The sequence below is a fragment of the Habropoda laboriosa genome, unplaced genomic scaffold (assembly GCF_001263275.1).
Source record: "Habropoda laboriosa isolate 0110345459 unplaced genomic scaffold, ASM126327v1 scaffold145, whole genome shotgun sequence".
In the NCBI taxonomy this organism is placed as follows: Eukaryota; Metazoa; Arthropoda; class Insecta; order Hymenoptera; family Apidae; genus Habropoda; species Habropoda laboriosa.
The window spans coordinates 1,932,774-1,956,160 of NW_017100307.1; the positions used below are offsets into that span (position 1 = coordinate 1,932,774).

Genomic DNA, 23,387 nt, shown 5'->3' on the forward strand with positions numbered 1-23,387 from the left:
TCATTAAACACTTGAAAATATAGTCGGTGCAATTTATGTAAGTAGTATCACACATGTTTGTCGTTTATCATTCTCTTTGCACTTGTTAAGTTTGTTGCGTACGAATGTACAAACGCCAAGGTATAAACACAGACGAGGTAAAAGATAGACCTAACACCTAATGCATTTTTTTTGTCCACGTCAAGAGGGCCGAGTGCCTTTACCATTTTCGTATCGCTTCCATCGTTATCGATTCAGCATAGAATAAGATTACAACATTAGTAGTAGTTGGAAGTAGAACTAAGCGTAACTATGAAATTACGAATAAGGTATAAGACAGGATATCATATAATCGTATATGAAGTATAGAATTCTATACTTCTGAATGTATAATTTCGGGATTTTTTCGATTATTACGCATTCCTGACGATATCCAGAGCCAAAATTTTTCAATCCTCTGAGAAATTATTGACTAACATTACTAGTTAGTTTCGAGGAATTTCAGTCAACCATTTCTCAGACATTCTCGACACTATTTTCGCGCAATTTTCGAAGGATTTCGTTCGAATTGTGGGATTTTTACGCAAAAGGAAATGAATTCTGTGTGTAAGGGAGAAATAAATAGACTGTAAAATGCCGTAAAACTTTGATGGTTTGATTTATATAATTTTTAAATTCACCGCTCTATTATCGTCGAGGGCATAACAGAACCTCTGATTTTTTACACGATCGGTATTTCAGAACGTTGAACACAAAGTCCCATAAGGTACCAGGTCTATCCTGTACCTAGTTTATGGTCTAAAGTAACGTTGACTTAATCTGACACTTGTATACAGTGCTAATATGCAAACGCAGGCGCACAAGCATAGTCTTGAACGTAACATTGACATTGGAATTTACGCAAAGAATTAGCGGGAAGAGAAATGAACAGGTTAGCGAATAACTTTAGATTTATTTATTTACTCAAATGGAAGGCAATCGATAAATTTGCAACAAATAAAAATAAATAACACTCTCTCTAGCAATAATTACGTGATCGTTACTTAAACGTACATCATTACAATAAATTCATAGATACTTAACAAAACTTATACCTTTTTTTTCTTCGCATGCTCATACAAAATATGTTCGTGTGATTGTATGTGTGTGTGTTCGCGCGTGCACGTGTTCGTATTACCATTACTTTTTTTGTCGCTTTCGATGCAACTGCACGTAGCATGTTTATTATAAGTATATCTCACAAAAAGAACTCTATACACAGACGAGTCTCGTCTCGTTAAATTTCATGTAGATCGCTTACCTTGTTGCTGTTCTTGTTGTTTATTTATATTTTCATTCGACACAACTCTCATACGCTCGATTATACAAAGACACTTTCACGCGTCTCACGACAGACTACCAGATTCGCACAGCCTGACAAATCAATCAATCATCGATAGATTTCATGATTCATGATTCGAAGAAAGTGAAATAATTACAGGATTGCAATGCTAAGCAACGATATTTGCTGCGATACGTTAGAAAAACAAAAAAAAAAAAAGAAACAAAAAGATGAGGGATCGTACGCCGTATGCTGCTAATCGATGGCGAATTTTTCACTTTCGTTGTCGACGTCGCGTCGTCTGCTTGCTCGCGATCACGTGACAAAGTCTTGCCGTTGCTTTAATCGTAAGTAAATTCGTGCAAGCAAGGCTTGTCCCTGTGGACGACGACGTGTCGACAGAACCTCACGACTCTAATTCGCGTATGATACAATATTATACAAGCTACAAACTTTTATTGTCATGGCAACGGGTGGTACGATTCATAATGACGAAGCGATACGCGGTGGCAAGGGGATTTTTGGCACGACTTTCTACCCCGATCACGCACCATGTTCTCTCTCCTTTTTTTCTTCTCGCGAAAACATTGCGTTTTTAACCTCCTTTCGTGATAAGTTACTTAAATGCAGAGTTAGTAGCATGGTTTCGAAGCGATTTCTAATATCAAAGCAAATGAGCAAAATGAAAAGGAATTGATTTCCACTTAAATGCATGGAATTTTCTTTTAACGTATCCCGCCAAAACCCTACGAGATGGCGCTGACATTTCGGATAGTAGTTATGGCGCGAGTCAAGTATTTCACTCGTACTACGTTTCAAATACATTTGTTCGATTCATTCAGACTCGGGGGGGATTACGTTCGACGGTGAATTTAGTGAAACGGTTAAAAGACAATGTTTGACAATCTAGGATCGTTTTTCTAGTGAAGAATAAACGAAATTAAGTGAAAGTTAGTGTATTGCAAAAGGAATAGTTCAGAAATCCAGGGTGCATCGCGACTTCGCTGTGTCTACGAGGAACATGGTGTCTCGAAGCCCACAGGATGTTTCTCTATTGCGTGTGAACGTTTGGAATGTTACATACTTTTGCTGCTCCTTTGTGCGATATGGGGTAAACGATGATGGTATGTACTTGCTTGCCAAAGTGCCATTTTTTTTTCGATCGTGAAAACAAAGGGGTCACGCCTGATCTGGTTGAATCGATAAAGCATCCCATGCATCATGAAATCTTTCGTTCAAATTTTGGTAGGGGATTCTTTCGTTCTACAAAAATTCGTTTGTTCATTGGTAAAACAGTATCGAAATGATACGAATTAAAAAAAAAAAACTTTGTTTTGCACCGTATCGTAAAGGGATGTTTTTCTCGACTCAATCACGGCGTTTCGAGGACAATTTGATAGCTCTAAGTGGGGTTTTAATTAGCACCATCGCTGATCACGTACGCTGATACCATATCGACGCACTCACATACATTTTCACGTATTATCCACGCTCGGTAACACTGTACGCATTCACCACTTTCGCTCTTTATTACCGATTTAGGCAGTGCGATCCTTTATCGTTACGTCAACGTACGAAGCCACTTGGTTCTGCAAAGAATGTCTCAGAAAAATGCGAGGCGCACTTTAAACATTTTTTACACATTTTACGTACCAATCGTTTTGGTACAGCTTAATCGAAGCGTAAATACAAGTGTGCTTTTATTGCTTTTTAAAACATAACGCGGAAACATAAGACTTACGTTTACAAGCCACTGCATTATCGGCCAACCAAAATTCTGAGACGAATCCTTTAAAACTTTTGCCCAATTACATGGACAAAAGCGCGGCCCGCGGTACGCTTAGCTTCGATCTCTTGCTCGTTTGCGAGTTTGGAAACATGGAATGTCACAAAAACAACAAAAAAGATTCGTAGAGGGAAACGAAGAAACAGGAGAACCGCACGATACCCTGACAAATCGGTACACCTTTGTCCGCACACCCATACCGAGAAACAAGAAAAATTTCTATGCGATTATTGATTAAAATATGTACGTGTAACCTCTAACATCACATGCTCTGCCTTAGAAAAAGTTATATGTATATAGCTGTGCGGGAAAGCCGTTTTTCATCTGGTTTTCCTTTTTCTTACTTCTCGTATTATTTTTTTTTTCTCTTTTAATCATTTTTTTCTCTTCCTTCTTTCTTCATCTTTCCGTTTTGCTCCTTCGAACGCAACCTCGGCTTTCGAACTCAGCGTACAATTTGTATCCTACATATATATGCATATGTATAATGTGTATGTACGGGTATGCATATATACATACGTACAATTCATGTGTATATTTACTCGCGATAAATAAGCTATCCCGATTAATATCGTTACAATTGAATAATGGTTCCATTTTTTTTTTTTTTTTTTTTTTTTTTTAGGGGGGGGGGGGGTTTCGGGGGGGAAATACACATAATTAATTCGAAGGGGTGAGGGAGTTTTCCAGGGAGAAGAATAGTTGGTAAAGGGGTTGGGGGTGGGGGGAAGCATACGAGAAAAACACATACGCAGCTTTCCCGTATTTTTTTTTTCCTGTTTAACACACACGCTATTCGCAGTTATTAAAACTCAAGCAACACACGACTGTAGACTGGATAGTAAAAACTAGCTAAAAACGCTCGTAAGGAGATTCTTTGGAGAATTTTGAAGACATTGTCGTTGTCGTCTTGTTTTCTGGCCTAACGTGACAACAGCTCACCTTGTGTTTGAAAAGTGGGCTCGCTCGTTCGCACGCTGGCGCACGTTTTGCTCTGTTCCCTCGTTCCCTTCGAACGATCGACCGATCGTCAGACGACACACGTTTATGACACACATAACTCGATCGATCTCGTGAAACGAAAGAACGACGATTCCATGCATTGGTTTCTCATACTGACCGAGGAAGACCGAAGTATATATTACCCGTGCACTGGTTCATCGATTGTTATTCTCTATTATAAAACCCCTTAAGAAACGATTGCTTCGTGGTCTCGTTCTTGTTCTCGCCCTTTCGCGTTTCTTCACGCTACCTACGATTGTGCACCATCATCGTCGTCTTCTCGACGTTCTTTCTTTAAATTATTCACCTATAGCAAAATTTCGATTCACGTGAAAATTGTACAATTATTTTATAAACTCCTAATGTTTGTTTGTTTGTTTGTTTGTTTTCGTTTTCTCTTTCCGTTTGCTCTTTCCGTTCCCTTCGTTAAACGAAAGTCCTCCGGCTCGATAAAATTGTTCTCCGTGAAAGCGTAAGTTCCGCGCGCGCGTGTAAGTAAGTACGTAATCATCGTTATCCTTCCTTTATCTTCCTCCTTCTCGATTGATTCCACGGGGGGGAAGTTGCACAGCGGGCGAAATCGCTCGAGTAAAATAGTGTCCTAGAGGCAAGTATCTGCGAAATGATTCGTAAAAATGCACCAAACAGTCACAGACTAATCACAACACGTGTAGATAAGCACTTGGCTCTGCCGAAGTCGTCTCTGTGCTTCGATTCGATCTTCTCCGTTTCCCGTTTCTACATACACGTTCTGGATTAAGTACACAGGGCCGAGCTCCGAGGTAGAATCTCGGGCTAGGTCGCGAAGTCGACTTTGTCCCATGTCAGCGACAAATCTGACGACATCTTGAAGTCTGAGTCCTCCATGTTGAACAGATCGAACGGATCTTGGCTGCTGGCTAACAACGGATCGTAAATGTCCGTTCCACTCGACAAACTCGTCGGTGGTGCAGGCTGATGATGAGAAACAGTCGTGGAAGAGGTTGGAGACGATTGCGGCATCAGAGATTCCAGCCAGTCTGGATCGTCCATGTCCATAGGCATGTCTCCGATGTCCATCAGCTCTTGTGGCGCTTCCATCTTGACTCCTAAGTCACAGTCTAGCTGGCTGAAGTCCATTGTGTCTAGGGTCTCGAGGTCTAACTCAAGTTCCTGCGAGAAAGGATCGTCAATTAGCTTCGGAGAAAATGAGAAATGAAAAGCTAATTTTAGAAGCTATCGGAAGACAACTGGACTCAGACTCACCTTTAGGTCTAGATTAGCGTTATCCGACGACGTCACTTCCTGAGGAGGCTGAGGATCAGGCGACGCCTGCTGAGCAGACTGCGGGCTGAGAAGCATCGCCGCGTCCAGATCACCCTCGGAGGTTAACAAGTCCGTGCTGAACGACGAGATCTCCTCTTGCTGCTGCAACTGTTGTAACGCGGTGGGCAGTTGAATTGAGAAGGTCGCCAGTGGCAACGGGGGAGGTAGCGGTGGCGCTGGAGCTGGTGAACTCACGCAATCACTTTGAGAAACCTCCATCGCGATTGGACTGATCGGACTGATTGGACTAGCAGCGGTGAAAACCAACGAGTGTGTCTGACTGTCCGCTGGAGCTGTGAAGACCAAGTTCTGCTGAAGCTGCCTATTCGGAGTCGTTGGAGTGGCTGGATCTTGCGCGGCGCTAGGTGGTAGCTCGCCGTTCTTGATCAGGATCTCCAGCACGTCGTCGACGACCTGGCTCTTGATGTGGCTCTTTTGGACTGGCTCAATTTTTACCTAAACGCAGAGGAGCACTCGTTAATTTTTGAAGAAACTAACATTTTCCTAGGCTTCGTAACTCAAGTACTGTGGCGGTGCTCAGGAGTTTGCCCGTGGGGCGGCATACGGGCAAGAAAGGGCAACTTTGCCCGCACCTCAATAGCGGTTCTATATGATAACATTGACGAATAGGATCATACAATAGCACCGCGTGGCGGAAGATTCGAGCGGTGCGGGCAAAGTTGCCCTTCCTGGCCCTGAGCTGTCCCGCGGGCAAACTCCCGAGCGCTAGATAGTACTGTGCAGAGCTGGAAAGAAGCGGAACTAATGCTCACACGCATTTTCGGCTCTAGCGTACTATTGGCCAAAACTGTCACACACAGATACTATTTGAATCGCGTGACCCTTCTTGCCCATGTGCCGCCCCGCGGGCAAACTCCTGAGCACCGCACAGTACACCGCTATTGCTCACAGGATCGAAAAATGTGCTTACCTTCAAAAGCTTCGCTGCTTCATCGTACTGAGGCGGTGGAGGTTTTCCATCCTCAGTGGTAGCAGCTTGCTGCTGTTGCTGCTGCTGCTGTTGTTGCTGCTGCTGCTGCTGCTGTTGTGCCTGCGCCTGCGCCACAAGAGCACTCAGCAGCGAGCCATTCAGCTTCGTAGGCTTGGGTAGATTGAAGACTATCGCTGCAGGGATCTGCACGGTCGCGCTGTTCTTCGTTTGATTCTTCTTGTTGTTAATAGCAGTTAAAGTCGAAGAGTCCAGAATGGCGGTAGTATTATTCGGCTGTGCTTGCAAAAACGCAGCCAGGCTGGCTTTCGCATTCAACTGCTGGAACGCAGCGTGTTGTTGTTGCGTCTGCTGTTGAGACTGTTGCTGATTCTGTTGCTGCTGCTGCTGCTGCTGCTGTTGTTGTTGTTGCTGCTGCTGCTGCTGCTGCTGCAAGTGTTGCAACTGCTGCAAATGCAGCGCCAGCTGTTGCTGTTGCATCTTGTTCTGAATATGCTGCTGCAACACGAGCTTCTCAGCGTGAACCGTGGTTGGCTGAGTCTGACGAATCTGTTGAAGCTGTTGCTGAGACTTGTACAATTCACGCTGCAGTTCTTCTATCCGTTTCCTCTGCTCTTTGATTATGTCGTCTCCTGAAACACGAGCTACATCGTGAAAAACACCGACGTGTGTTGCGTTCCGAAAGGGTCGATCTCTCGAAAACAACGTTCTTCGCTGGAATACCGAAGAAACGGCAAAGTGTTTAAGTACCTGGAGGACTCGATGGATCGTCGTGCTCACTGCCATGCGGCGAATCCGTGCGAGGGCTGTTAGGCTCATCCTTGACGGCTGAGCCAGGGCTCTTGGCATGGGAGCTAGACTCGTCCGATGTCACTAGCCCCGGGGTGTCCATTAATATGTGGCCCATGTGCGTCACGTGCGGTCCATTCGAGCTAGACGTGGAGTTACCGCTAGACGATTCCGTGAACGGTTTTAATCTCTCGATCAGCTGTGGCTTCGAGCCAGACACCGGCAAGTTTCGACGTTTCAGCTCTACTTTGAGATCACTTACTGAAAGGACAACACACATACACACACACACGTTTATTCCGATCCATCGTTTTCCTAGCCCTTTTGCTATCATCTCGTCGTTTCGACGTACCTTTCATGTCCTCCAACTTGCCCAGAGGCCTCAACGGAGGCTGCTCGGAGGGGTTGTTCGAGGAATTGGATGGCGCGGGACTTGGCGCGTTCACGCTGCTTCCGCTGATGCTGCCAGCGTCGCTGGCGCCGCTGCTGTTCAGGGACAATGGCTTTTGTGCCGCTGGTAGAATGATCTGAGGATACTGAACAACAGAGAACGAAACGGAGTTACGCAACCGTTCGAGCGGGCACGGTTTAATTACATAAACGTGGACGTGTCGGAATGGAGTAAGCGGCGGTGGTGGTGGTGGCGGCTGTCCGCGCGATCTCGCAACTCGAGCCACCTCGATCTTCGATTATAAATTTAGACGTAATAACGCGATTGCTATGCAAATTTGTGTCGGGGAGAGAAAGTAACGCGTTAACGAGACACATCCGGCTGAGATTCGCCGTGGTTCGCTGGAGTGTTGCTAACGAGCGAGGAAAGTGGACGCGTTTGCCTGGGTAACATTTCTATTTGCCTGGCCTGATCGCTTTCTTTCGAGGGGAACGTACCTTGTGCTGCCATTCGAGCTGCCACTGGAGGAAGAGCTGCTGCTGCTGGAGCAACAGTTCATAGCTGGTCTCGCCGGGTGGCGCAGAACCGAGACCGGAAGTCGTCGACGACACCGAGGTCTTTTGCGCGTTTGGCGGGCCCTGGTAACAACCATCGATCGATAATTAATTCACTACTAGCGAGTTGAAAAAGAAAAGGGAGGAGGAATTTCGTACTGCGAGCCACGTTCAATTCTAAAAACACACACACACACACACATATATATATATGTACGTATATGTATACAATGGTAATCGAGAGGACATACATATGAAGAATCTACCGAACGCAGTACACCTCCCCGCGTTTCGATCGTTCCTCGATGGTGCAAAAATTCCGAGTATTCCGTGAGGTGGTCAGGGGGGTAGGGAAAAAAAACTGGCGCAAAAATGAAGTTAGCGATTCCGTGGAGGGATCGGGAGCGATGTAGGAGAAGACCGTGTGGCGCGAGTGATAAATGATACATCAAGGTGTTTTCTGCGCCCTCATTTGCACGCCCATTCCCGGTTCGCTTTCACGCCATATCCCGAATGTTTCGGGAGCGTGGCCCGGGCCCTTGGCACCTATCGCGGCCCCTGGGCCCCTCTGCCCCACCCCTGGCCCGCCTCGAACCCGCCCGGACCCCCTTGGAACCGCTTCTTCTTCGCCTTCGCCGCTCCCTGGCTTCCTCGCTCTTAGGTGCAATTAGCGCTCGAATTACTCAGAGCTAACGAGGTGGGCCCCGGGCACAGGGGCCCTTCCAGAGATCGCGAGAGTTAATCACCCGATACGATCTCCTTCTGCGCTTCTCTCCCTTCTCTCTTCTCTCTTTTATTAAAGAAGATCGAGGCAAGGAGAGACAGAGACAGGCGGGATTTTGCTCCCTCACGAGCTACAGGAGCCGAGATTTACCGTCCTCTTCCCTTCTTTTCTTCTTTTTTCTGCGCTTCCTCCTCCTCCTCCGTACGCTCTTATTCCCCTCTTTTCGCTCTCTCTCTCTCTCTCTTTCCTTCGGCCATTCTCTCGCCCGCTTTCTTTTTTCTACTCTTTGTTACTTTTTGTCTCGGCAAGGTTTTTGCTATTCTTCTCTTCTTTTGCTCTTTGCCTCCGCTTCCCCTTTTTCTCCTGTCTCCTACTACTACTCGAGACACTCTTTACCTTCTTCCCCCAACTTTTACCTTTTTCTTGTTTTTCTTTTAACCTCCTAACTTTTAATTTCTCCACTTTTCGCAAATTTCCCTTTCTCGTTTTATCTGCAAATCAGGTTACGATAACTGGTGACAATTAGCTTGCATCACGTACAGACAGATACAGAGGCACACATGTACCCAGCGGAGAACGTTCCCGATTTTTGCCTTGGACAGTGAGGCGAGTCGTAAAACGTTACGCGAGTTTTTACTTTCGTACGGTCGTACGGGTTTCGCGTTTAAGCAATATATTTGCACCTTGCGGACATAAAAGCCGCGCGCGTTCACGCCCACCACCCAGAAATATAAACAGAATCAAGAGTGAAAGTAGCGAACGCCGCGTCTCCTCGTATATACCTCTACCAAATACAATACCAAAAAGGTGAACCAACTATCTTAATCCCATACGAAAGAGCGTCTATCTGTTAACCTTCGGGCGGCGGATGTCGGGTCACCGTTGACCCAGCTTTTAGGTGTCTCTTCTTTCAACCGACATTCTCTTTTTCTTATATCATCGGTATGTTTCTTATTTTAATCATAATACATTTGCATAATTCGACAGGATATAGAACCTAGTAAAATGAAAAAGTGTGTTTTCGCTTGCGTACGAAGAAGAATTTAGCACTGGGTCATATTTGACCCGGCATCCGCTGTCCGAAGGCTAACACGTTGACTGCCACGCCAGATTTACATGTTGCTCCTCTCAGGGGGCCAGAAGAAAATTTTCATTATTCTAAACATTCGAGGCACCCCGGTCACCGGTGACCTCCATGACCCCACCGAGGAAACCATCACGGGTGACCAACGTGGCAGACAACGTGTTAACCCTTTCACTGCTATTGGCGCTTTGAAAATTCCTTCGCATTTACTATCGGAGCCTTTTAATGTTCTTCTCTGCACTCTTCCACGTTCACTCAATGAAACAAATTTCAAAACGAAACGACCAAAGAACAAAATTTCGCGGCCCCAGGGTTAGTCATTGAAAACTACCCTGGAAACAACGATAAGCGGAAACAGTACCGACAAACGAGGCTAAACGGTAAAAAGAAACATGTAAGATCGACGAAAGGCAAACTCACTTTGTACTCGTGGAACTTGATGGTACGCGTCTTCGGCTGACTCTTGGTCTTCGACTTCTTCCTGTTCTTATCCTTGCCGGGCGCGTCGCTCCTCTGACACGTGGAGGCGGCTATGGGGCTGGGTTGCGGCCTCGGGGTGATGGCGGCCGGCGGTGGTGCCGGTGGCGACGCTATCGAGATATTGGAAAGGGGACTCAGGCTGGACGTGGTCGAACCCAAGGACATCGGACTCGGCGCCGGCGCCAGTGGAAGGAGGGTTGTCGACGGACCGTTCGTCTGACTCGCCTGTTAACAGAGATCGTTGCGTTTTTTTTCCTATTTTTTTCCTTTGTTTTGCTTTTCACCGTGGAATCCTCCGATTAATCAGGCCCATCGAGCATCGTCGTGACCGCGGGCCAATTTATGAGCAACGTTTACAACGTTCCACGTATAAATCTATTTTTGCCGAGACTTTTTTTCCTTCCAGCCATCGACGTTCCTCCGTTATTCTCTCTCTTTGCCTCCGCTTTTTTACACGAGCAACTCTATACTATCGTTGCGATCCATATCGACCTGGTAGATGAACCGTTCCCAATACCAGAGGATTCACCACACCGTGCTCACCTGAGTGGAAGCATGTTGCTGATTGTGCTGAACCTGCTGCTGAGCCTGTTGTTGTTGTTGTTGCTGTTGTTGCTGCTGCTGCTGCGAACCGACCACGGTGTTGCACAGTTCAGCGAATGTCTGTATCGAGGACTCGTTCGACGCCTGTTGGAAGACCGGCGACGTGGACGAGACCACTACGGCACCACCGGTCGTTGGAATACTAAGGGAAACTGTGACTATCCCAGCAGAGGCGGCCGCTGTCTCGAGAACGTCCGATCGTGACTCGAGCTGAGGCGAGGGTGCACCTTCCGAGCTCTGAGAGTCGTCCTCGAAGGTGATATAATGGTCGGGATGCTGGGGCTTGGTTACTTGGCCCTCACACGTGGCCTTGAAGGGAATGTGGCCCTCTGTAACGAAATAACGTTGATAAATTCGACCCGTTGAATTATTCGAAGTAGCAGATCTACGCGATACAAAAGGGGTGAAAAGTTTGAAAGAGCGAGCATTACACTTTCTTCCAACGCGACGTGTTCTTTTTACGAACTGTCTTAAGCGTATCGATCAAGATCCTCGAGTTGATGCATACACTCACCTTTGACCGCCCTTTCAATGGGCTCCTCCGTGTGGAGGATGTTCTTTTGGATGAGCTCGAGCGGTCCAGGTCGATGACTGAGCTGGTCGTTCAGCTGGTCGGCTAACCTGGCCTTCTTCAGCATCCGTTGCCTTTCGGCCAGGCTCGGGTCCACGTGACCCACATCCTCGAGGATATGCTGCCTAACCAGCTCCTCCCTGCCGGGTCTCTGCTGGATCTTCGCCTTCAGCAGATCCCCGGTCTTCGCTCGTTCCAACTGCTTGCGTTGTTCGTGGAACGCTGGCGGTGTCTTCAGAGCTGTTGTAATTTCGAGAAACGTTCGTTAGGTTCGCCATCCTGAACATGGTCCGTTTTGCCCGGAGTATCGACTAAATATGTGTACCCTAAACGTGACCGGAACGTAGCGATCAAGGTATTATACACGATTCGCGAGAGTTACGAGATACGTGCTCGAATTAACGTTTAAGATGAAAATACATATTTAAGAATCTGCTTTCGGGTTACTTGTTTCGAAAACACCGTGGCAAGTTGTCGATCGAGGTGCGTAATTTTAGAAGAGCAACCTTGCCCGCGCGACGGGGAGAAGTCTCCGTGGTTTCGGCTCGTTAAAAGAGAGAAAGAGGAAAAAGAAATGGACTGTTTTTCGGTGCCGTTCACCCCGCGGTGGAATGAAAATCTCGGCCGCGATATACGGCCCGGAAGATTTTATCTCCCCGCGGGAGACATTTAAATCACCGCGGTTGGAATGCGACTCTACTTTCATCGAGCTTTCCTCGAGTGCCCCGTCGATAAGCAACGCGGAGAAACGGTTTCGCTGGTGCAGACGAAGGGCCGCGGATCTAAGAAAAGATCTGGAACGGAATGAAAAAGCACTTTTCGAGCTTTTAGGGTGTCCGTGCGACGAAGAGTCGCATGCTGCACGCATCAATTTCCGGGATGATGGCCCTCAAAGGTTTGCCCGGTTGGCGCCATTTTCGTGTCAACGTCAAACGACGTCGTCGTCGTCGTCGTCGGACGAGCGCCGCGACGCAGACGGCCGACGCTCGGGCTTCGTTACGCGGAATAAAAGAATCGCGCCACCTACGGTGCGACGATGTGGAAGCGCGTCGCCTACCTTTTTACAGGGGACTCGGAAGCTGATCGATGGAGGTTTGTCTTGACTCCGAGTGATTTTCGGGGGAACATGGACGTGGTTCTCCTTTGGCGATAATATTAAGGGGAAATTGAAGGCCGTCATGTTTGGGGAAAATTGCGGGGGATTTGAAAGTTGAAGGGATTTACGTTCAGAAGTATCAGGACAGTCGTTAAATTACATTTTTTTTTTTTTTGACAAAGTTAGTATCGTATCGAACCTTAACCCCTTGACGTAAGCTCAGCTGTTTACTGTCTTAGTACTGTATTAAGTAAGAAAAGGTAATTAATGAAATTTGGCAATCTTCAGTTTTATAAATTAAATGGAAAATTGGAATTAAAAGTTTTTAGCAAATCTTGAGGAAAATTTGTGGCACGAGCCTGACTCGCTATTATACGGCAAAGGGTTAATATTAGGTCGTTCCATAAGTTCGTGCCGAGAACGAAAAATAACTTAAGGAAAATTCAAGGAAATACTACAGCGACGACATAATGGTATTACTCAAAAAATAGAAAAAAGTTGTGGAACCAGAAGGCGCTTACGTTTTTTTTTTTTTTGTCAAATGTAAACGTTCGTTGGAAACATCGATCTGAATTTTTAAATTCGGCACGAACTTATGGGATGACCTAATACTAAATATCTTGAACTGATTAGTAGAATCATCGAATTCATTATTTTCAACTTATCCATTTTTAATATTTCCAAATACTGCTAGAGTTTGTTTACTCTTGGTGTAGCACAGTTGCAAGGAAAATACGATTTTTAACGCACTTCTCCAGAAAAAGTCAATTTACTTCTAAGAGAAATGAAATTTAATTATTGCTTCTTTTTCGAAACTTACGAATGGAATAAAAAGTGTCAATCTTTTTATACGTTATATAACAATTTGGTACTAATTTTTGCTACATTCTGTATTAATTTTCCTTCGATGTTAATAATCTCCCAACACTTCCTCAAATTTCGCTCACATTCCGCAAAGGTCCAAAATAATTCCGAACACGATTGTACCTTTCCAATGAATTCACCTCGTAGATATGTATTTCGGCGCAACTCTCGGAGCTCCTAGCTCGTTACGCCTGCCGAATGGGTTAACCAAAGCTGAAAACCGCGCAGAAAGACAGGGAGCGGCGAACGCGTAGGAAATGCTAAAATTAACCGAACGATTCGATTCAATTAGGCCTTTCCGACATCGACTCGCGGCTTTTGTCTCACCCACGCGCGTTTCTCAGCGAAACCCGCGGCGCGCTGCCCGTTGTATCGAACGTAAGCCGCGTATTCGCGTTAGCCAGCTGTGACCCAATTGTCTAGTTTCTATCGAGACGCCGAGTAAATCAAGAAAGCCTCGCGATGGACGTGTCTACGAGAGAGAGAGAGAGAGAGAGAGAGAAGGGGAGACTCGTTCAGTTCTGTCCAGGGAACGATCATAAAAATAAATGATGCCTATATCGAGTTTTGCCTTCCAAGTCCGCGAATTTTCGCCCGATAAATTTCACGTTGATCGCGCAACTTTACTGCCGCCTGCTCGAGCGTTACGTTTGTAAGATGCTTTTCGAGAAGGGTCCCCAGATATTCGAGTTTCTCGTGTTCGCGACCGGCTCCCCGTGATATTTACGCGAAATCGGAGGCAATTACGCGCGAGGCTCGTGGAACGGCTTCGAAAGTGTCTCAATTTTCATGCAAATGGAATCGCCGCGTTTCGGTGAAAGCGAACGGGTCTCTTCATATCTGTACTTCTTCTATTTATTTTCGCCTTCGAGAAACTTCTTCTCTTCTCCCTAAATTTCTCATTTTTCTCCTTTGTTCTTATCTAACGACAATTAAAAATCTCTCAGCAAAATGGAAAGAGAATGCAGCCTCCTAACGAGCTCGAACATCACTGAAAATTCCGCCTACCGCCGGGCAAACTTTGTGCAGCGAGACAAAGACGATCATGCAGGCGATAAATCATCCGCAATTGGACTCTCATCGGACAGCAATCAGAATCGCGATTCCAGATTTACGAGCGGCAATTGAACAGTGCAAATCGTAATCGTCCTTGCTCCATTCGCTTACCAGCGACGCATCATTAGTCCAGGCCAATAAACGTCTCGGTTCGTTCAAGCACGAACAAGTTTTCGCGAATAAAGCTTCCGAACAAACTGATTGACAAGTGTGCAAGAAGAGGAACAAGAGGAAGAAAATAGCATTGGTTCGCTCGTGAAAAGAGAGTAGAGCTCGTTAGAGGCTCGATTTAAATCCCCCCTTTATCCTAGCAACACGCTTCGCTCCGGCGTTTCCTTCGCGTAGGCGTATTGTGTAATAAGCGTCCGGAAAATTTCGCCGCTTATGCAACACGCTTCCGCGTGAAGTCGAAGAGACAGGAGAGTCTGCAGGCAGCAGCAGCTGCATGGAACGTTCAGTCTCGGCATTGTTCGACTCTCGTGCTGTTCGTGGAAACCTAACCGATTGTCTGCTTTTGAATATAAGGTTCTGGAATAGCGTAAACTTCGTTACAACGCTAGAATCGAAGAGGGATATCAAAGAGAGCGATCCAAATAGACCTTTATTCATCTTGAACCGATTCGCGCGTGTACAAAATTAGAGTACCCTTTGTACGCGATAAAATTAGGCGGAACGTGAAAATGAACGGTAAAGGATCGTGCGGCGTTTCTAGGAAAGAACCATCAGCAGTGTTCCACGCGTGATATCTTCGACTCCTGGAAGTCGTAAATGAGCAAATCTCGCGGAACGAAATTGCACATATAACGCCAGTCGAAACGGAGTGCATCGAGAAACGCGTCGCATTGCCGGCGGCGGGTTGCAGGATACACAGGCGGTATTACGATGCGTAATAGCAATTGTGCCGCTTAAAAGCGAGTTACGCGTGGATTTGAACGGTCGATGCGTCGGATTGATTCATCCGATTATGAAACGTGGATTCTCTCTCGATGAATTCGATTTGATAGGCTATTCTGCGGAACTGTCGGTCCACTGGATTATCAGGTTATTCAATTATCCAGCGAACGTTCCAGCGTTGTATCCAGGGATATTCTCTGTTATCTGAATACATACAGGTTGTTTGTGGATACAGGGATTACCGGAGACAATTTGATTATTAACGACCGATAAACAGGTTTCCATAGGAAATTCCCTTTAAATTGAATTTGCTGTTGCCTGTCGATGTTGATTTCTGGTAAAGGAGGGTTTACCTGTCTCGGTGGTTTTCTTTTAGGTTGTTTAAACCGAATAGGAAGTTGTAAAGCTTGGGGAGAAAATGAGATTTCCCTTAGGTGAATCTAGAGGGGAAATTGGTATGGAATAGAGAAAAAGATAAGAGGCGATATTAGCGGGCAATTGATCACCGTATAGCGAGCACGTCAATTTAAGGTACTTTAGGAAGTCGCTCGTGTCCCAGTTACTTCCTTTTACGCGGTTGGCCGAGCCATCACGGGCAATCGCGAGGTAATTAAGTTGTAAGTGGATTAATCGGCCGTTACCGCGGAAAAAAAAAACGCGACACGCTGACGAACTCGTTAAATCTAACTCGACACCCCCCACTGCAATCGAGACGATAAATTTGTTTCAGTGGCAACGATCGTTTACCTTCCCTTTTACCGATCACATCTTCAACTGGGTACAGTGTCGTTCAGAAGTATCAGGATACCTGCTGTATTCTTGCAGAAATTGTTATTCGATTTAACAGTTAAATAAACGTATGGTCGCTTAACCCTTTCACTGCTGTTGGCGCCTATAGGCGTTTGGAAAATTTTGAAGAATCTTAGATTTAATCCTTAATTTTTCTTCGTTGCACACTTCCGTCATAATTGAATGAAACAAATTTTGAAACGATGCGACCGAAGCGAGAGATTTTACGGCCGCGATTGAAATCTGGCGTAGCGAAAGGGTTAACGGCCAGCAGATCTAATTGATGATTAAGGAGGACTCGTCAATGGACGAGTTCTCATCGAGTCAGCAAATCAGCTCGCAGAAATGAATTCTGATTGCTAATAAAGATAAAATAAAAAATAAATAGTCTCTCAGACTATTATGGCAATTTTACTCATTAAATATAGTTGTGAAGGTGGAATAAAAATTGTGTCTGTAGTTAAAGGGTTGAATCACATTTCTTCGCCAGATTCAGCTCGGTTTACTCAGAATAATTTAGGTTTGCTTCACATTCGCAGCAAGCGTCTCGGTACTTATGAACGAGAGTGTACCATCGACGACGAACTTTAGCGCAAGTTGTAAAAAACAACGTAATTGACCTAAACACCTAATTGAATTTACTCTGCGAGTCTGTCTCTCTGCTCTCGAAATCCTTGTGACACAGTTATTCAGTTTGGAGATGTAGGGGAACGTTCGAGACGAAGCTTTTTACTTTACTTTTTTTTTTCACTCTCGATTTGACGATAAATTTGCAGGTTCGATACAAAGTTTCAATACGGTGGAAATACTTACGTGGCATGATGCCTTGCGCAACCAGCTGATTGATGGGTCGCCTCAGCATAAGCTTCACCTTCAGCGCTGCAACAGAGAAAACGACGCTTCTTTTACAATCCAACATCGTGCATTATACTTTTGCTCGATCGCCTTAATTCGAGGTTTATCTCAATTGTTGGCCGCCGAAGCTGGGTCATCTGTGACCCGCATTATTCGCGTGAGTTGAAGGTTCATGGGATGTACAGGGGTGTGGGAGAAACATTGTCCATCTGGAATATTTCTGGTAATATGGAACACTGTTATATGCAAATCTTGCACGATATGGAGGCAGATATAATGCGATGCAGATATTTTTTACGTGGGTGGAAGTATAGAGGAGATTTCAAGATCATCTCTATTTTTTTTTACCGAAAAACGTAGTGTAAAAAAACCGAAGAAACATTTTGATGAACCAACCGAGAATCGAACCCGGGACCTTCGAATTTGCAAGCCGGGGCTTTGCGCATTACGCCAACTACTCGCCCTCTATTTTTCCTTGTCGGTTTCCTTTTATTTGGATATGGAGGTCCCGATACTACAGTAGTTTAACGTATTCAGATAAAAATCTGACGAGAAAAATTGATTCTCTGATGCATAGACAAAGAAATCTCAAGGGTCAAAAATGACCCGGCTCTACTTTTCATATCATTGTCGGATCTTCAGCCATCCGACGGTTAATTATCAATCATTCAATTTCCACTTTCGATTAATCCCTTCAATAATCCTCGTTACAAGGAAGTATCTCCAGAAATTATACACAGACTAATTAGAAATCTGACTCTAACAACAAAGATGTTCACTCTTGAAAAAATAATCTCTCGATAAGCCTTTAACAGACTGAAATGATTGCACTCTAAGGAGAACCATATACAATCAGGGCAGAAACCACGAAGACTTCTATGGAACAGCCGTGGAATTTCAGGCGGAGACAGGCAGGTTCTATAAAAATCGCACGATCAAAGTCGATCGACGGTGGCCACTTCTCGGTAGCCGATATTTTCTTTCCGCATGCCGTTTAAGCTGTTCCATATGGCGTGGCTCTTGTAAGTTCGGGACAGAAAAAAAGGCCTGTGTGCCTAACCCACCAGAGGGAGTGGAAGATGGAAAAAGTGTTTCCAGCACACGCGTGTGTATCCCCTTCTTTTCTCCAGCTGGTTAATTGGACCACCACCACACAGCGACCTTTTCTTTTATCCCCCGCGTGCTCCACCGCCAATTTCGCGTCTCGATAATTAACCCTTTCGCTGTGGATTAAAAGGACGACGTTCGGCAATAAAATTGCATATTTTTCTTCTGTGCTTGAAAACACTTCGAAATACTGTAAAACTTGTTTGACGGTATGTACGTTGATTAATACGTTCTCCTTGTGTGGTGTATTTTAGAACAGGGAATACACACAGTCCTGTGTCGCTGTCTGGACAGTACAAGTAGACACGGGCTAATCAGCGAAAGGGTTAAAGAGCCACGCGCAGACGAGTTCGTCCCCGCGCGTAAATTACCAAAAGCTTCCATTTTATAGTTATTCCACAGACGACACGCGTGAATCCTCGCGACGTGGCCCAGACACACCGGATATACCAGCTGGTAACGGGATTTGCGTACCGTATTGTTCCTCGTGCTAAGAGCTACCTGTGTTTCGCGACACGGCTACCTGTAAAGTTCGCTCCTGCAGGGTGAACTGCTTAACGCGATCATACTGGGTTATTCTGTTGCTAGTGGACCGATAGACATTTTTTTTGCGTTGCATAGTATGGTTCAGAGAGACCTTTAACCCTCTTATCGACATCGACGCCTGTGGACGCTTTGGAAATTTGCTCGTACTCTGGTTTCGGAGGCTTTTGGCTCATTTTCACCTTGACACGTTCGCTACCGGCCAAAAGTTTGGAATCACCGAGCACTGCAATTTACACAAAAATTTCCAGAAAAAAGTCGGCGACTTTGAGAATCTTTTATCATTCGAATCAACTGATATGAGATAAACTTGAAAAGTGGGAGGTGATTCGGAACTTTTGGCCGGTAGTGTATGTGTGACGCACCAATTCCCATGATAGAACGGTATTATCTATTCTAATTAATCGTACAAAGTGCACAGTTTGAGTATTTGACAGACATTAGGTGCGAACAAGCGCAGGCATCTATCGTATACGTAAAATTGAAAACAATATAGATATTAAATAATTGGAATAATTTCATCCTTCGCACACTTCCACTGAAAAATTTAGGTTTATCTAGGTTTTCTGGGTTTATACAAAAAATTGAAGGTGATCTTGCAACCTTGGACAAAAATGGACTGATAAGAAATGTGCAATAATCGTGTTAAAGGCCTCTTCGAGCCGTATCGTGTGATACAAAGAAATTTCGATCGGTCCACTAACACCTGAATAATCTAAGATCACCCTGTATATACCAGCAGGTCGAGGAGGTCCTGAAGCAGCTTCTTGTTTCGTTTAAAAGGGGGGTGTTGAAAGTGGTAAGCTAAAGGGCATAATGGGAATCGTAAAGTCGAGGGGTTTAGGTCTGAAATAGTGATTTTTTGGTTTAACCTCTTGCGGTTCTGGGTATATACTCCAAGTTTATTGCCACCGCGTTAACCCTCGTTGACCCTGCGGTTTTTCTTATTGCTCCAATATAAACACCTCCGGGACTCTTTTCTTTTATTCTTCTTGGTTCCGTCCAACCCTTTCGATATACCACCATTAGGCAATACCAGAATGCACCAGACATTTCACTATCGAGAAACGGTTTACTTTTAATCACAAGTATCTTCATTTCTCAGCGTCGAGTAATAGCTATTTCGTTTGATTTTTAAGGGATAAAAAATTCCGTCGTTAAGAGTAGAAACGACTCGAAGTACGCTTAAAGGTACTTGAAAGATTTGCACTCCGAGGTTACACGATCGATCGATGATAAATTGGTCACGTGCCACGAGGCAGAATCAGGGATCACAACATCATCGCGATATCTTGGCGAGTGTTCACGGTTGGGTTCAGCGTTCGGGGAGGATTCGGCGGTCGGTTAATTAAGGGGCGATCACGTGGGATCGTGATTCGGGAATTTGGAAGAGAGCTCTTTCGGGGTTCGCAGATCAAAGGTCGAGGAGAAGAGAGAGAGAAAGAGAGAGGGAGGAAGAAAGAGGGTGGAGGGCGGACTCGGGCCCGGTTACAAATTAACACACAAAGGGCCCCCGGTTATAAATACGCGGAGGAAGCGCGGGCCAGATTGCATAAATTGCCGGCGTAAGAGGAACAAAACCGCGGGCCGCATGGCCGCGCAATCTGAATTCAAAGCAGCCCGTGCCCCGCAGAAAAATGTCTACCCCTTTCGTCGGTTTATTGGCCGCGAGAGCTCGGCCAGTTTTTTTCACCGATCCACCGGTGACTGTAAGACTTCGACGTATGTGCCCCGTTCGCGAATAATCCAGCGTTTATTTCGCCGTGTCCACCCTTTCTTTTCTGTCACGTTTCATCGCTGTGCCCAAATTATTCGGCTCTTCCTTTAATTTTGCAGAATTTTAGTCTGTTAGCCGGGGAAGACCAGTTTGTTGGCCAATATTTTAGAACACTGTTTTCAAAAAATCCGAAAAAATTCTGGGATAGAATAGTATAGTCTTTAATATATTATGCAACTGTTCGTTAAGTAAAATGTTCAAGTTTACTCGTCATTGTTTAGCCAATATTTTGGATCACTATAGTGTATTTATCGAGGAATTATTCATTTTTAACCCTCCATAGGCAAATCTAACTTTTTTTTTACGGTTGCAGGTTTTCAAAAAATTTGAAAGAATTCTGCGATAGAATAGTAAAGTCTCTACTACGTTGTGCAGTTGTTCGTTAAGTAAAATGTTTCAAACTTCTTCGGTAAAAATGAAAATTCGTGTCGCAGGAATTGAAGAGTGAAATTTTGCCTGGGTCAAAAATGACCCAGATTGACCACGTCTGCAATTGAACGTAGATCGAATCTCTACAATACAATGGTAGAGTTTTACAACGTTAAAGCGTAGAATTCACATCTGCAAACCTAATTGGTTCTAACTATTAAAACCACAGAGATTCAATTTCCGTCTGAGACTGGTTAAAAGTGATTTCACTTCTTTACGGTAAACGAAAAAGGGAAAGTTAGACGTGTGTACCTCTGACGAACGACACGCTAAACACGAACATTAGGCAGGTTTAACGGTTCCATTAGTAAATCATCACCCTCTGTATAATGTACAAGTTGTCAGGATTATCTCGTAATCCGCGAATCTCGGAAGGAAACACGTTCTCGCCTATTAACAAATCAACAAGTTGCACCGAGTCCCCGAGTTGAAATTTATGGCCACGAAAGGATGGTAATTAAGGCGCGAGAGGTGCTGGCCGGGGAAAAAAAGATTCGCGATAGTCCTGTCGCCTAACGAGCATTCCTGATTCGTATCCTCGCTATCGATCCTGACAATCACGCGCGGAACGTGCGCAACTATGCGCGCGATTGCATATTTCTCCTGGTGGCCGAGAAATTCGCGGAGCAGCCATTCTGCGCTGCATTCTTCGAGGTCTCCCTTCCGGCTAGGAAATTCAGTCAAAAAATTGCCGCGACACAGACGCCAGGAATTTCTGAGTCACGTCGCTTCGAACACGCGTGTCGGCACAAATCGCATTCCCCCTTTTGTTCACCTAATTTTCCAACATTTTTAACTTTCGATCGTTTCGATAACAATTTCACATCCTCGATTACGAGCACGAGGTGGAAAGAAAAGAAAAGGGTACAAAGAACGAGGAACTTGGACGGTGCTGAAGGTGTATTATGGTCCACAGAAGACAAATGGTAACGACCAAAACGGCTACTAGACGCAAGTGCCAAAATACACAGCGCCAAATACTGAGTCAACGTTTCTTGTATCGTTATATGGGCACAGTTGTTGCTAATTCGGTATCGCGTTTCATCTTCGCCCGGTGGGTAGGTGCTCGATGAGAAAGCCCCAGCCCCGCATATTTCCGTTTAGCCTGGCTTAATTAACTCTCGCGGCCCGTCGAGATTTGTAACAAAGGTAAGAGTTACGATCCGTCAAAGGCACTCTGTCATTCGAAATAAACCGAACCGGCCAAACACTCGTCCAAATTATCCTCGACGTCTCGACGTCGTTTCGAATCGAGTTAAAACTGCAAGAAAAAAGAAACAGAAGAGGATCTAAATTTTTCGAAATGAAAGAAAAAGTGCTGTAACGAAGTAGTGAAAATCTCTAACCAGCATTAAGGCCACGCCCTGCTGTAGAGAGGCGCAGAACCGATGAAATATCGCGGGAGGTCATCGAGAGTCAGAAAGGCAGGGAGAATACGCGATCCCCCGTTGAAGAGACGGACGTTAACGAGCGGATGGACAAGGCGGAGGTGGACAGCAGGCGAACGATATCCTGGACGAAACGGTACGGGACAGCTCTTCACCAGTGTCACGGTGCACGTGCATAGTTGTCCCATGTACCCGGTGGCCCGACTGCTCGCGACTCTCGCTGGCGCTCGTGGCACCGTGTGTCAGGGTGGCACGCGGATTCCAGCCGTGTTTCGCATTTCTCGGAGATTTCATCGTTGTTCCCCGTGACGAAGAATGGCCAGCCAACGGTGCTAGTTGTAATCGTACCTCCTCTCCTGCTGGAGACTCTTCGAAAGAAAGATTCTTGGCAAAGTAGCCATTGATGCTTCGTTAACTTTGGTGTTCGTTAATTGAGAAGTGCTTTTTTTTCTGTGGGTGTGAGTGTCTTTAGATATTACGAATTTTTCTGAGTCAGAAAAAGAAACGCGGTGGTTGCTTTCTACGTTTTGCCGCCAGAGGGACGGGTTGACGTTAATCTTTCTCGCTAGTGCTCGGTAAGGGTTCTATTACTATATATACAAATTCTAAGCTGAGTCTAATTGTTCCCCAGTTTCTGCTCAGGGTATTTTGAGAATATTTCTCTCTCCCAATCGTTGACTATAAATAGTTTCAGATTCTTTAGGAAGGTAACACTGTCCCCATAACAAAACAACCCCATAATAAAAATTAAAAAAAAAAAAGAAATGAGTTTATCCGGTCCCCGTGTCTGAGGAAAATGGGTCTTAGGGTAGCTTTACTGCGCGAGTCCATAGAAGTGGACCTTCTATGTGGACGAAATCTTCTCTCCATTTATTTCCTCCTTCCATAATCAACCACCATAGAAGGTTTCACCGTCGAGATTCCTCGAGCCTGTTGTAATCTTCAGGTCCAAAGTGTCACTGCTCATTTTCTGTTTCTCTTCTAAATCTACCACACTCGTTCGACTATAGGAACCTTACTAATCCATCGTAAACGACCGCGTGCCAGAAAA

The 23,387-nt window shown here is 45.2% G+C and overlaps 1 protein-coding gene across 2 annotated transcripts in view; it reads right to left on the minus strand.

Annotated features, from left to right (window-relative positions):
* Positions 1 to 4,489: 4,489 nt before the first annotated feature.
* The window catches only part of LOC108574083 (MKL/myocardin-like protein 2), a 90,256-nt gene continuing 71,358 nt past the window's right edge, over positions 4,490 to 23,387 (minus strand). The window contains exons 2-12 of one of the 2 annotated variants that reach the window (XM_017936596.1): positions 17,051 to 17,116; positions 11,482 to 11,778; positions 10,908 to 11,296; positions 10,449 to 10,589; positions 10,305 to 10,376; positions 8,020 to 8,160; positions 7,484 to 7,667; positions 7,093 to 7,392; positions 6,325 to 6,974; positions 5,334 to 5,849; positions 4,490 to 5,240 (exon numbers count right to left, since the gene is read on the minus strand). In XM_017936596.1, coding sequence (XP_017792085.1) covers positions 4,884 to 5,240; positions 5,334 to 5,849; positions 6,325 to 6,974; positions 7,093 to 7,392; positions 7,484 to 7,667; positions 8,020 to 8,160; positions 10,305 to 10,376; positions 10,449 to 10,589; positions 10,908 to 11,296; positions 11,482 to 11,778; positions 17,051 to 17,116 — 3,113 coding nt within the window. In that variant the 3' untranslated portion in view covers positions 4,490 to 4,883. Of the gene's footprint in view, positions 5,241 to 5,333; positions 5,850 to 6,324; positions 6,975 to 7,092; positions 7,393 to 7,483; positions 7,668 to 8,019; positions 8,161 to 10,304; positions 10,590 to 10,907; positions 11,297 to 11,481; positions 11,779 to 17,050; positions 17,117 to 23,387 lie in introns of both variants that reach the window. The other variant, XM_017936595.1, reaches the window with a different exon arrangement.